The sequence below is a fragment of the Geotrypetes seraphini genome, chromosome 3 (assembly GCF_902459505.1).
Source record: "Geotrypetes seraphini chromosome 3, aGeoSer1.1, whole genome shotgun sequence".
NCBI classification, from domain to species: domain Eukaryota; kingdom Metazoa; phylum Chordata; class Amphibia; order Gymnophiona; family Dermophiidae; genus Geotrypetes; species Geotrypetes seraphini.
This window is the reverse complement of record NC_047086.1, coordinates 267,390,832-267,405,502: the sequence shown is the minus strand read 5'-3', so window position 1 is coordinate 267,405,502 and position 14,671 is coordinate 267,390,832. Positions and strand designations below refer to the sequence as shown.

The 14,671-nt window shown below is 48.6% G+C and overlaps 1 protein-coding gene across 6 annotated transcripts in view; it reads right to left on the bottom strand.

Annotated features, from left to right (window-relative positions):
* The window catches only part of TBCE (tubulin folding cofactor E), a 434,765-nt gene that overhangs the window by 96,600 nt on the left and 323,494 nt on the right, over positions 1–14,671 (bottom strand). For all 6 annotated transcript variants that reach the window (XM_033936232.1, XM_033936235.1, XM_033936237.1 and 3 more), the window contains one exon: positions 2,033–2,185. In XM_033936232.1, coding sequence (XP_033792123.1) covers positions 2,033–2,185 — 153 coding nt within the window. The remainder of the gene's footprint in view (positions 1–2,032; positions 2,186–14,671) is intronic.

Sequence of the window (14,671 nt, the reverse complement as noted above, 5' to 3'; positions counted from 1 at the left end):
GAAGTCCATGGGTACCCAAAAAGGTCCCTTGGAATGGTATCACTGTTGGAGATTCTCAGGGAGAATCTAAAATAAAGGTGGCCCAATTTAGACTTTCATTTTTTCATAACTGTGAATGAGAGAATGATTAGTCCTCGTCTTGCCCTCTTAAACTTGAATGGAAAAATTCCACTGAATTTCACCTTCAGGTAAAGTTGATGCCTTTTAACCATTTACATTTGAGAGCAGTAACTGTAACGTCTTGAAAAATCTTCTTTTTGTTTACTGCAAAAATAACCTGGGGGGTGAGCAATAATTGTGAGAGAAGGACTCAAAAGCATGTACAAAGCTTTTCTGGGTACTGCAAGGCAGATCTGGAATGATGCCAATAGAATGAGGACACCCATGTGTGCATGATTATATGTATGTGAAAATACTCTTCCATAAAAAAGCAAAATAATATAAGGAAAACATTATTCATATATTATAATTATTCCAAACAATAGGGAAAGAAGCAAAGAAAAGGCTGTCAATGTATGCAATTTGTATGCAATTATTATAAAACTAGTCTTTAAGCCTGTTACATTAACGGGTGCTAGAATAGATGTGTCTGTCTGTCTGTGTTTCTTTATCTCTCTCTCCTTGGCCCCTGTCTGTGTCCTTCTGTCTCCTCCCCCCCCCCAGCAAAGCTGTATGCCCCCAGCACACACCTCCCCCCAAAGCAGCCCCCTTTCCCTCTCCCTAACTGTCTCTCCATGGCCCTCTTCTGTCTTCCCCCCCAGAGCAAAGCTGTTTGCCCTAAGCACACCCCTCCCCCCAAAGCAGCCCCCTTTCCCTCTCCCTGTCTCTCCATGGCCCTTTCTGTCTTCCCCCAGAGCAAAGCTGTCTGTTCCCAACACACCTCCCACCCAAAGCAGCCCCCTTTCCCTCTCCCTATCTCTCCATGGCCCCTTCTGTCTCCCCCCCAGCACACCCCTCCCCCAAAGCAGCCCCCTTTCCCTCTCCCTGTCTCTCCATGGCCCCTTCTGTCTTCCCCAGAGCAAAACTGTCTGTCCCCAGCACACCTCCCCCCAAAGCAGCCCCCTTTCCCATCTCCCTATCTCTCCATGGCCCCTTCTGTCTCCCCCCAGCACACCCCTCCCTCAAAGCAGCCCCCTTTCCCTCTCCCTGTCTCTCCATGGCCCCTTCTGTCTTCCCCCCAGAGCAAAACTGTCTGTCCCCAGCACACCTCCCCCCCCAAAGCAGCCCCCTTTTCCTCTCCCTATCTCTCCATGGCCCCTTCTGTCTCCCCCCAGCACACCCCTCCCCCAAACCTGCCCCCTTTCCCTGTCTCTCCATGGCCCCTTCTGTCTTCCCCCAGAGCAAAACTGTCTGTCCCCAGCACACCTCCCTCCCAAAGTAGCCCCCTTTCCCTCTCCCTATCTCTCCATGGCCCCTTCTGTCTCCCCTCAGCACACCCCTCCCCCCAAAGCAGCCCCCTTTCCCTCTGGCCTCCTGTATTGATCCCGCTGCTTACCCTCCCTCTATCCCAGCGTCTTCTGGCCTGCTCCTCTTCAAAGCAGGCCGCGATCGTGATGGCCAGCCCCAGCGAACCTCGCAGGCCACTCCCCAACCCGGAAGCATGCTCCTCCCCGAAGCGATCCCGTGCGTCAGAGGGAACGTGCCACCGAGGCCGGAAAGCGGCCCGCAAGGCCCGCCAAAGCCAGTCACGATCGCAGGCTGCCCAGAAGAGGATTAGTGGTGGCGGCAGCAGCGGTGAGCGAGGGCGGGAGGGAGGTGTGTTCGAGCTTGCTTCGGGTTGGTGAGGTGAGGGAGGGAGGTGTGTTCGAACTTGCTTCGGATTGGTGAGTGAGGGCGGGAGGAGGGGAGTGGCCAGAGTGATCCCTGCCTCCGCGTTCTAAAATGGAACGCGGCCACGGATCAGAAATCACAGCGGCAGGGATCACAAAGTTTCAAGAGCGCATGCGCGCTCTAGGGTTTTATTATTATAAAATAGAAAACAAAAGAAAATAGTGCACAGGAGATTCCCTCATTATCTGAAACAACAACATACCTCAGACTTGTCTAGAAATTTCAGGTTACCAATCTTTGCTATAATAAGCTGCTTCACGGTTTCTATATTCTTGTTTGACTCCATTATAGGGTTGTTTTTACAGTTCAGAGACTGCAAGCACTGCAGTTTATCCAATTCATTAATAAATGACCACTACAATGAAAGTGTTAAAAAAGATTAGATTTAAGATATGGTCTTTCATTTAACAATATCAGTTTTAATTCAGACATTCATATTCCCAAAACATCCCGATTGGGTATATATATGTTTTCTTCAAAGAATGCTGAAAAATCATATATAACTCCTCAATAACACCAATTGAGCTATACTGAAAATGTCAAACAGCAAAAATAAAGCCTTAAAGTTCATGGATATAGCTGTTGTCCTGAAAGCAATTTTGCACAGCCATGTAACCAAAAAAAGGTGATATACAAGTTCCATTCCCTTTCCCTTATCAATGAAGATAACTTCTTAAACTTCCTCCTTACCCACTCCTACTCATGCTTTTTAATACTATCTTCATGTTAGCCCTATAGAACACAAAGGCCCTGATTCTGTATAGGACACCCGAGAGGGGTGTCCTATACAGAATCGGGTCTACACTAACCCCGATTCTGTAACCGGCGTCCATGTTACAGACACCGGTTAGAGAATTGGGTTAGAGTAGACACGGCCACTACACTTATCGCGGGAAGGGATCTCCCTGCTGCGATAAGTATAGCGGCCGCCTATCCGATCGCTGGCAGTAGGGTGGCTAACCCCTCCTGCCGGAAGGCCACCTCCCCTCCCCCCCCCCCCGATCGCCGGCAGGAGAATGCCCAACCCCTCCTGCCGGAACGCCACCTCACCCCCAAAACTCTTGATCACCGGCAGGAAGATGCCCAACCCCTCCTGCCGGAAAGCCGCACCCTCTCCGGACCCCCCACGCTAATGACCCCTCCCGCGCTACCACCCCCCAACTAACCTCTAAATGGTTGGCCGGACAGGTCTTGCTGCCATCCAGCCGGCAGGCCTGCCTCGTCGAAATGAGGTGGGCCCGCCCCTTGCCGGCCCATCCCCGCTAAGTCTAGGATGCCTGTAGGATGCCTACAGCTGCCTAAAATTGGGACGCACTTTGCATAATCAGGGCCAAAATGTTTAATAGTTTAAGTCCACTGACCTCTTTAATAGTCTTATGATATTAAGTTATTATCATACAGACAGTATTCAACTGGTGACATGCATTGATTCCTCCATTAAATACTTTAACATCTCTCCTAACATTGGGCTAGATTCACTAACAAACCGATCGTATACCGAATGGTTTGCGAGCCCTTTGTGACCTGATTCACTAAACTGTGTACCGATCTGATCTCACTCTGTGAATGCAAATGAAGGGAAACCGCATGCAAAGCAGGAAAGACGCGATTCACTAAACTTTCTTCTGACTGGCTGATCAAAAAACAAGCGACTGGTGAGAACCAGTCGCTTGTGCTAAAACCCTGCTCTTTGTCCCAATTCTCCTGCTCTGGCCACCCTGCTCTCTCCTGCTCTTTGCCACCATTCCCCAGTGCGAACCTGTGGTTTTAATCCATAGGTTAAAAGCGGGGCTGCACTACGGGGAAGGGCAGCAGGGAGCAAGAGAGTTGGAGCGGTGGGCTCGCACTGCAGGGAGGGTGGCAGAGAGCAGGAGAGTTGGGGTGGGTTTGTGTTCTGCTCCGTAGCTGCCCTGGACAGTTTTCCTCCACTCCCCTCCCGGTGCAAATATTTTACTCCACTCCCCTCCCGGCGCATGAACCGGCTTTTTTAAGGCTGCAGCAAGTCCCGTTGAAGAGATCGAGCCCGGCTCAGCCCTCGATGCCTGCCTGATTTACTTCACCACCTCTCCTCCTTTGTTTTGACCTTGCTGGTGCAAACGCATGCACAGACCATCTGCAGGCAAAGAAGATGGTCTGCGCATGCGCCGGGATTGCTCTTCAGTGATCCGTGCAATCGGTTGGGGGCGTGCCTCCGATCGGCCTGCTTTGCAAGCAGACGCGTTCAGAATCGGTCACCCGACATCGGATTGCCCACGGATCGGATCAGATCCGTGGGCTTAGTGAATCTAGCCCATTCTCTCCTAAATCTGCCTTTAACAGAACCACTACAACAGACTGGAAGAGGCTCTCCAAATCTCTCCTTCCTCAGACTTTAACAGAGGCTTCTGTCCTAACCAAACAAGCTCAAGATGGCTATCTCTGTCCCCTTTGCCTATAAGACTGATTCAACACTGAAGACAGTCATTTACCTCACCTGTGGCTCTGCAATTCACACTAGAAGCTGTATTTCTCTCCTAAATCTGACTTGAACAGAACCACTACAACAGACAAGAAGTGGTTCTCCAAATCTCTTCTTCCTCAGACTTTAACAGCCTCTCTGCTTCCATAAAACTGCACAATTGACATAGTCTCCACTCGCACATTGATGCACTCTCCACTCGCACACAGCAAACCAGGCTTAGGCCCTCCCACCCACAAATCAACCCATACACACCCCACCTACTACAGCTCCATATCCTTAATCCATCCACCACAGCCACTTCAAATTTCATTGCCTTCATAATACCAATGCCACAACCTATGTTTTCCTACTTATTGCAAATTACTCTCCGTGCCAACCTGTATTCCCCCATCCTAGTAATCACAGGCCAGGGTCAATATGGTGATCTGTCATTTTTCCCATAGAAAATCCTTACCATGCAGACCCTGATATATTAGGCCCATCCCCATCATCACCCCCTGTCAACTACACCCAAAAACCTCAAAATGACACTGGCAAATGCAAGATCTGTAAACAACAAAGATTCTATACTATATGACCTCCTCACAGATAATAACTGGGATGCATTCCTAATTACTGAAACTTGGCTCAAAGATAATGACAGAACTACCCTGGGTATGCTGTGCCCTCCAGGATACCAAGCGATCACCACATCACCAGCAGACCTAGGCTTCCAACAAACGGTCCCCTCGCCGACTCACTCTGCGGGCCACATCCTAGACTAGGTCTTTATTCAAAAAGACACTTCGCTCACCACACAAACCCAAGCTTGTACCACCAAACCAGTACCCTGGTCCGACCATCATTTAATCACATTCAACCACAATTATACAACAAAGCAACCATCATCCAGAAAGCAACCCCAACATAAAATAATATACAACACAATCAACCGAGAGAATCTCTCCACAGGCCTCTATAACCTAGCAGGAACACCAAAACCAAATTCTCAGTCTGTTGATGAAGCTGCAGTGGACTGGCATACTGAAGCAAAATCCCTATATCAAGGGCTGGTCCCGGTCAAAGAAATCAAATACTACCCCTGCAAATATTCCTCCCCCTGGTTTACTGATGACTTAGGAACTAAGAAAAGAGAACTAAGGAGAGTGGAATGGAAATGGTACAAATCCAGACTACATACTGACAGATCCAAATGGAAAGATCTGCATAAAGTATATAAAATAGCCACCCTAGAGACCAAAGCACAGTTACAGATGCTATCCAGGGACAGCAGGCAGATATTCTCACATGTGGGTGACGTCATCAACGGTGTCCCAGTATGGACACTTTAAAAGTGCATCGCCACTTTCAGATTTCACATGTGCGAATGCCTTCCCACCCTACGTAGGCGCGCGGCTCCTCAGTTCAGTAAGTCAGCTAAGAAGCCAACCCAGGGAGGTAGGTGGATTGTGAGAATATCTGCCTGCTGCCCCTGGATAACACCTGTTACGGTAAGTAGCTGTGTTTTATCCCAGGACAAGCAGGCAGCATATTCTCACATGTGGGTGACCTCCAAGCTAACCAGAATGGGATGGTGGGAGAGTTGGCCTTTTAGGAAAATAAATTTTGTAAAACTGACTGGCCAAAGTACCCATCCTGTATGGAAAAAGATTCCAGACAGTAATGAGAGGTGAATGTATGAACTGAGGACCAGCTTTACAAATTTCCTGAATAGGGGTAGATCGGAGGAAAGCTACCAAAGCTGCCATAGCTCTAACTTTATGTCCTGTGACACGACTCTCCAGTTGCAGCCCAGCCTGAGTATAACAGAACAAAATGCATGCAGCCAACCAGTTGGATATTGTTCTCTTGGAAACAGGATGCCCCAACTTATTAGGATCAAAGGAGACAAAAAGTTGAGGAGATGTTCTGTGAGGCTTTGTTCTGTTAAGATAATACACAGAGCTCATTTGCAATCTAGAGTATGAAGTGCTGTTTTTCCTGAATGAGAATGAGGCTGAGGCTTAGGAAAAAAAACTGGAAGCACAATTGACTGATTGAGATTAGAGAATGACATGGTGGTTGTTACCTGCGGGTAAACCGCCAAAACGGTGACCAAAAAAAAAAGGTCACCGCGAGATCGGGGACAAGGCCATTCACCGCCCCATGAAGCGGTGAATGGTTAGCACTTGCGGTTTACGAGCGTTCGATCCGGCAGCCCCCTCTCTCCCGCCGGCCATGCATCTCCCTCCCTCCCTCCTTTTCCCTTACCTGCTCTTGTTGAAAGTAGCGATTTCTATAAGGCTACAGCCGGAGCCTTGAAGATGTGTCGCTTTGCCTGCTGGAAAAATCTCCTCTGATGCACCTTCATGTTTCCGGTTGCATTGGAAGAGACTTTTCTAGCAGGCAACCCAATGCGACTTCAAGGCTTTGGCTGTAATACAGCGCATGGCCTTATAGAAATCGCCAGTTTCAACAAGAGAAGGTAAGGGAAAAGGAGGGAGGGAAATGCACGGCTGGCCGGCAGGAGGGAGCTGCGTGAAGGGTGCTGGGGTGGGAGGATGGAGAGGAGAACACGCTGAAGACGGGGACGGGGCGGTGAAAGGGACAGCAGGGACGGTGACGGGGCAGTGAAGGGGACGGCAGAGACAGGGACGGGGCGGCGGGGACGGGGCAGTGAAGGGTTTGGCGGGGACGGAGCGGTGAAGAGGATGGTGGTCTGGGGACGGGGCAGTGACGGGGACAGAATTTTTCCCCGTGTCATTCCCTAATTGAGATGAAATTCAGTGACAACTTTCAGCAGAAACTTTGGATGTGTGCGACAAACCACTTTGTCATGGTGGAATACTGTAAAAGGTGGATCTGCCACTAATGCTTGTGGTTCACTAACTCATCTTGCAGAAGTGAGTGTGATGAGAAAAGCAACTTTCCAGGTAAGATACTTGAGATGAGCCATAGACATTGGTTCAAATGGAGGCTTCATCAACTTAGCAAGAACCACATTTAGATCCCAGACTACTAGAGGTGGTTTACATTGAAAAGGCCTTTCATAAATCTGGATACCAGAGGATGAGCAGTTAGAGGTTTACCCTCAACTGGTTGATGAAAAGCTGTGATAGCACTGAGATGGACTCTAATAGATGTAGACTACAGTCCCGAATCAGACAAATGAAAAAGGTAATCCAACACCAGTGCAACTGCGAGGGATGTTGGATCATAATGATGAAGAATAGAACAGGAAGAAAAACGAGTCCATTTATTGTAATAACATTGTTGAGTGGCAGGTTTCCTGGATGCATCTATAATACTTCTAAAAGGCTGAGAAAGATGAAGCCCAACTGCATTCAGCCCGAGAGATGCCAAGCTTTAACTTCTGAAGGTGTACTTCTGAAGGCTGGGATATAGAAGCGCACCCTGACTCTGTGTAAGAAGAGATGGAAATATCGGCAGAGGCACTGGCTCCCTGGAAGTGAGCTGAAGTAGAAGGGAGAACCAAGGCTACCTGAGGAGCTATGAGAATCATGGTGGCTGACTCGTGTTTGAGTTTGACAAGAGTCTTTAGAATGAGAGGTGTAGGAGGAAATGCGTAGAGAAACTTGCATGTCCAATCCAATAAAAACGCATCCGCTTCCAGGCAGTGAGATGAGTAAAGTCTGGACAGAACTGGGACAACTTGTTGTTGTGGGGAGATGCAATCAAGTTCACTTGAGCAAAGATGGGATGGAGAGCTGCAGAGTTGAGTGTCCATTCGTGAGGCTGAAGAATTCTGCTGAGCTTGTCTGCTAAGCAATTCTGTTCCCCCTGAATGTAGATGTTTTGAGCCAAATCTTTTGAGCTTCCTGGCAAAGGAGGTGAGATCCTGTGCATCTTTGCTTGTTTATATAGTACATTGCTACCTGATTTTCCATGCGAAGCAAGAGGACTTGGTTGTCTACGAGATTCTGGAAAGCTTTGAGAGAATAGTAAATTGCTCCGAGTTCCAGAAGACTGATGTGGAACTTCTGTTTCCTGATGGACCAATGACCTTGAGTCTGAAGACCACCCAGATGTGCACTAGAGAATGACACGGTGGCGGTTTACCCGCGGCCACCGCATTTTAGCCGTGGGTCACCCGCCGAAAACGGGGAAGAAAACTAGCAGTCGCTGCGGCGACGGGGACAAGGCCATTCACCGCCCGCGGGGCGGTGAATGGTCTTGTCCCCGCAGTGAGGCATGAAGGATCGCGCGGTCCCCGCAGCTCACACCCGCCTGCCCAATCGATTCTAGTGTTTAGCCAGCTCTCTCCCTTCTCCTCACCTTAGTTTGTAGATTTTCTTTTTCGGCGACCCGCACGCTATCAGAGAGCCGCGCACGCGCGGCTGCTCAGTGTTCAATCTTCTGCTCTGACGCAACCGGAAACAGGAAGTTGCAGCAGAGCAGAAGATTGAACACTGAGCAGCCGCGAGTGCGCGGCTCTCTGATAGCGTGCGGGTCGCCGAAAAAGAAAATCTACAAACTAAGGTGAGGAGAAGGGAGAGAGCTGGCTAAACACTAGAATCGATTGGGCAGGCGGGTGTGAGCTGCGGGGACCGTGCGATCGCTAGTGTTCCCGGCTCAAATTGGAAGGAGGGAGTGAAAGGGAAAGGGGATGAAGTCGGAAAGAAAAACCCACAGCAGGAAAGAAAGGGAAGGACTGGCAGGTGAGCCAGATGCTAGAAGCAGGGGGGGGGGGAAAGAAAGAGGGAAAAAAGCTAGATGGGGTTGAAAAGAAGAGACACACTGGTATGGAAGAGGAAGATAGGGGAAATCTGGACACAGGAAGGTAACAGAAAGAGGGGAAATTATGTGCATGGGGCATAGGGACAGAGACCTAAAGGGGACATGCCATGGGGATGGTATATGGACACAGGGGGGGGCAATGGCAGATACATATGGGAGATATTAGAAATGGGGAAAATAGGAGCACAGAAGCGAGATGGTTTGTGGGGATGGGACAGGGACCGAGCTCGCAGGCTCCAGTTGCTTGCACAAATTACATTGTAACGTGCCATGAAAATAAGAGGGAGGAAGGTAGATAGATAGGCCACGCGAGAGAAGCTGAAGGGTGGTAGAAAGGAACAGATGGTAAAGGAGGGAGGGAAGGGTGGTGGTGGAAAGGAATAGGACAGACATTGAAGGAGGGTGGAGAGGAACAGACCCGAAGGGAAATGTGGAAGACAGAATGGGAAGAAGACAGATGCCAGACTATGGGGGAATGGAGGGAAGAAGATGGGTGCTAGACCAATTGGGGGGGGGGGGGTTAAGGGAGAGGCACAGTAACAGCAAATGGAAGACGCAGAGAGAAGACACACAGTGGATGGAAGGAATTCAATGAGAAGATGTGGAAAGCAGAAACCAGACAACAAAGGTAGAAAAAAAAATTATATTTATTTATTTATTTTTTGCTTTAGGATAAAATAGTATATTAGTTGTGTTGATAAAAATTTATAAACAAAGCCCTGCCAGCTGAACATCTCTTTCTCTAGTTCAGCAGCAGGAACTTTGATTTATAAGAAAGGAATAAGCTAACTATTACAGTACTAAGGCTTATATGGATGCAGCGGGGACGGTGACGGGGCGGTGAATGGGATGGCAGTGGCGGTGACGGGGCGGTGAAAGGGATGGCGGTGACGGTGACGGGGCGGTGAAGGGAACGGCGGTGACGGGGCGGTGCAGAGGATGGTGGGCCGGTGACGGGGCGGTGACGGGGACAGATTTTTTCCCCGTGTCATTCTCTAATGTGCACCTCATGCGTAAGTTGATACATTCATGATTAATACTTTTTGATGAGGAGTCAGATGAAAAAGCAGACCTCTGGAGAGATTAGATGAGATCATCCACCACTGAAGTGACCGTCGACGAGACGATGTTACAGAAATATGTTACGAGAGACCACTGAGACCACTGCGAGGCTAGAACCCATTGAGGAGTTCTGAGATGGAGCCTCACTAGAGAAGTCATATGGACCATAGAAGCCATATGGCCCAGAACAGGGGTAGGCAATCCCAGTCCTCAAGAACCAGAGCCAGGTCAGGTTTTCAGGATATCCATAATGAATATGTATGAGATGGATTTGCATGAACTGCCTCCTTTAGATGCAAATCTATCTCATGCATATTTATTGTGGATATCCTGAAAACCTGACCTGGCTCCGGCTCTCGAGGATCAGAATTGCCTACCCCTGGCCCAGAAGAACCATCATTCGTCTGGCTGAAATAGACTGGAGTTGGTCCACTTGATGACAGAGCTGAAATAAAGTGTTCTGACGATCTTGCGGAAGGAATACCCTCAATCTGAGTAGTATCGAAAAGGGCTCCAATGAACTGAAGCCTTTAAGACAGAAGTTGTGACTTGGGAAAGTTGATCTCGAAACCCAAGTTCTAAAGAAACAAGATAGCCAACCCAGGTCCCAGATTCATCACAAGAATGACATCCTGAGCAGAAGTGTCTTTTATGAGCTAGTCGTCCAGATAGAAAAAGACTTGAAGGCCCTGTACCCTCAAGGCCGTTGCCACCATGACCAGGCACTTGGTGAAGACTCTGGAAGAAGACACCAGGCCGAATGGTAGGACCTTGTATTGATGATGGTGATGTGCCACTTAAAATCTAAGATATTTCCTGGAAGCCGGGTGAATTGAGATACGAGTGTAGCCTTCCTTGAGATCCAGAGAGCATAGTCAATCATCGTGAGCGAGGTGAAGATATAGAGTAGCCAGAGATAGCATTCGAAACATGGTGGTCCGAGGACAACAAATGGGATGTGGTCATACCAGGGTACAAACTTTACAGCAGAGACAGGACATACAGAAAGAATGGAGGAATAGCGCTATATATAAAGAACTCCATTCCTTCAACCAGGATGGAAACAGCAGTAGGGGCGGACAACTTGGAATCACTATGGGTTAAGCTACCAGGAGGAAATGGAGCAGACATAAAATTGGGACTGTACTATCGCCCACCAGGACAAACGGACGCAAACGACCAGGACCTGGAGGCTGAATTAAGGCAGGTATGCAAAGGCGGAAGTGTGGTGGTGATGGGGGATTTCAACTACCCTGGAATAGACTGGAGTATTGGACACTCAAACTGCACGAGGGAAACAAAATTCCTGGAGACTATAAGGGACTGCTTCATGGAACAGCTGGTCACGGAACCAACACGAGGAGATGCAACTCTTGACCTAATCCTCAACGGGCTAGGGGGACCCGCAAAGGAGGTGATAGTACTAGCGCCACTAGGAAACAGCGATCACAACATGATCCAGTGCAAGCTAGAAATAGGAACACCAAAGGTGAAAAGAACCACAACAGCACTCAATTTCAGAAAAGGGAACTACGAGGCCATGAGGAAGATGGTGGGAAAGAAACTCAGCAGCAGCTCAGGGTAGATGGAGACCGTAGAAAAAGTCTGGACCCTACTCAAGGGCACGGTGCACGAAGCACAGAATCTGTACGTCCCCAGGTTTAGGAAAGGGTGCAAAAAGAGTCGAGCAAAAAACCCGGAGTGGATAACAAATGCAGTGAAAAAGGCAATAAGTGACAAGAAAACATCGTTCAGAAAATGGAAAAAGGACCAAACCAAGGACAACCAAAATGAGCACAAAAAGTACCAAAAGGAATGTCACCGAGTGGTAAAGAAAGCAAAAAGAGAGTATGAGGAGAGACTGGCAGAGAAAGCAGGAAACATCAAACCATTCTTCAAGTATGTGAAGGGGAGGCAATCGGCCAGGGAGGAAGTGGGACCCTTGGATGATGGAGACAGGAAGGGAGTGGTAAAGGATGAAAAAGAGATAGCCGACAGGTTAAACAAGTTCTTCTCGTCAGTCTTCACGAGGGAGGACACATCCAATATTTCAGAACCCGAGGAGATCATAAATGGAGACCAGGATGAGAAGCTGGTCCAACTAGAGGTAAGCCGGGAGGATGTCCTCCGACAGATAGACAGACTGAAGAGTGACAAATCACCAGGTCCGGACGGCATCCACCCAAGGGTACTAAAAGAATTGAGAAACGAAATAGCGGAAACACTTCGCCAAATATGTAACCTATCTTTAAAAACCGGGGAGATCCCAGAGGACTGGAAAATAGCAAATGTCACACCCATCTTCAAGAAGGGATCAAGGGGTGACCCGGGAAACTACAGGCCGATGAGCTTGACCTCGGTTCCAGGAAAGATGATGGAAGCACTGATAAAGGACACCATCTGCGATCACATGGAAAACAATGGGCAGCTGAAGGCAAGCCAGCACAGCTTCTGCAAGGGAAAGTCGTGCCTCATGAACTTGCTGTTCTTCTTTGAGGGAATAAACAGCCAGATGGATAAAGGGGAATCCATAGACATCATTTACCTTGACTTCCAAAAACCCTTCGACAAGGTACCCCACGAACGGCTGCTTAAGAAGCTGTGGAACCACGGGGTGCAAGGGGATGTCCACCGATGGATCAAACACTGGCTGGCAGGCAGGAAACAGAGGGTTGGAGTGAAGGGCCATTACTCAGAATGACAATAGGTCACGAGCGGAGTTCCACAGGGATCGGTGCTGGGACCGCTCCTGTTCAATATATTTATTAATGACTTGGAGACGGGGACGAACTGTGAGGTTATTAAATTTGCAGACGACACCAAACTCTGCAGCAGGGTAAGAACCACGGAAGACTGTGAAGACCTGCAAAGGGACCTAACAAGATTGGAAGAGTGGGCAAGAAAATGGCAAATGAGTTTTAACATTGAGAAATGCAAGGTCATGCATATAGGGAAAAAGAACCCGATGTACAACTATAAAATGGGGGATCATTGCTAGGGGTGAGCAACCTTTAAAGAGACCTGGGGGTGATGGTGGACACAACATTGAAAGCATCAGCACAGTGTGCGACAGCCTCAAAGAAAACGAACAGAATGTTGGGTATCATTAAAAAGGGTATCATGACCAGGACGAAGGAAGTCATCTTGCCGCTGTATCGGGCAATGGTACGCCCACATCTGGAGTACTGTGTCCAGTACTGGTCGCCGTACCTCAAAAAGGATATGGCAGTACTTGAGGGAGTCCAGAGAAGAGCGACAAAACTGATAAAAGGTATGGAAAACTTCTCATACGCTGACAGGTTGGAAATGCTGGGGCTATTCTCCCTGGAAAAGCGGAGACTTAGAGGAGACATGATAGAAACCTTCAAAATCCTGAAGGGCATAGAGAAGGTAGACAGGGATAGATTCTTCAGACTGTGGGGAGCCACAAGTACAAGGGGGCACTCGGAGAAATTGAAAAAGAACAAATTTAGAACAAATGCTAGGAAGTACTTTTTTACTCAGAGGGTGGTGGACACATGGAACGCGCTCCCGGAGGTTGTAATAGGCCAGAGCACGATACAGGGGTTCAAGGAGGGTTTAGATAGGTTCCTAAAGGAAAAGGGGATTGAGGGGTACAGATAGAAGTAGAGGTAGGTTATAGGAATAGACAGAAACCACTTCACAGGTCATGGGCCGCCGCGGGAGCAGACCGCTGGGCGCGATGGACCTCTGATCTGACCCAGTGGAGGCAACTTCTTATGTTCTTATGTTCTCTCTGACCAAAAACTTGTTTAAGACTCTGAGATCTAAAATTGGTCGGAGACCTACTGTCTTTTTCGCTATTAGAAAATAACGGGAGTAAAATCCTTGTTTCGGTTGATCAACAGGAACTTCTTTGATGGTGCTGGGGAGAAGAAGGGAATGAACCTCCTAAAGAAGAGAGGATTGGAGAGGGTTGAAAGAAGACTCTCTGATGATATGGAGGGATGGAGATGAAATGTTTCAGATGGGCAGTGGTTTGCTCAGCAAGGGGAATATTGCCTGCTGGTGAACAGCTCCTTGTGGTGGTGTCTGGCAACTTTTATGGCGACTCGGCCGGTTTACAGGGAACAGGAGCGCGGAAACCCCCTGAGACCAAGATGGCATCGGCTTCCAGCCCCACGAGCCCTAACACTAACAATAACCCCATGTGGATGGCTGAAATTATTGCAGAGATCACGGCGGCCATAGAGACTGCAATAGATAAAAAGATGAAGCAGTTTTTCGATAAAATAGACACAACTCATGAGAGTCTGGATAGCATGAACTTGGAACTGGATGAGGCCCAGACGTGGGTGAGTGCCCTGGAGGATAAGGTATACCCGATGGAGTCTAGTGCTACCCACATGGCTAAACAGCTAGCCCAGCTGACTGAGAAGGTCATAGAAACATAGAAAGATGACGGCAGAAAAGGGCCACAGCCCATCAAGTCTGCCCACTCTATTGACCCACCCCATTAAGTCTGAATGCTAATGACCTAGTTCCTTTACTCGACCCTCGTAGGGATCCCACGTGGATATCCCATTTATTCTTGAAGTCGAGCACGCTGGTGGCCTTGAT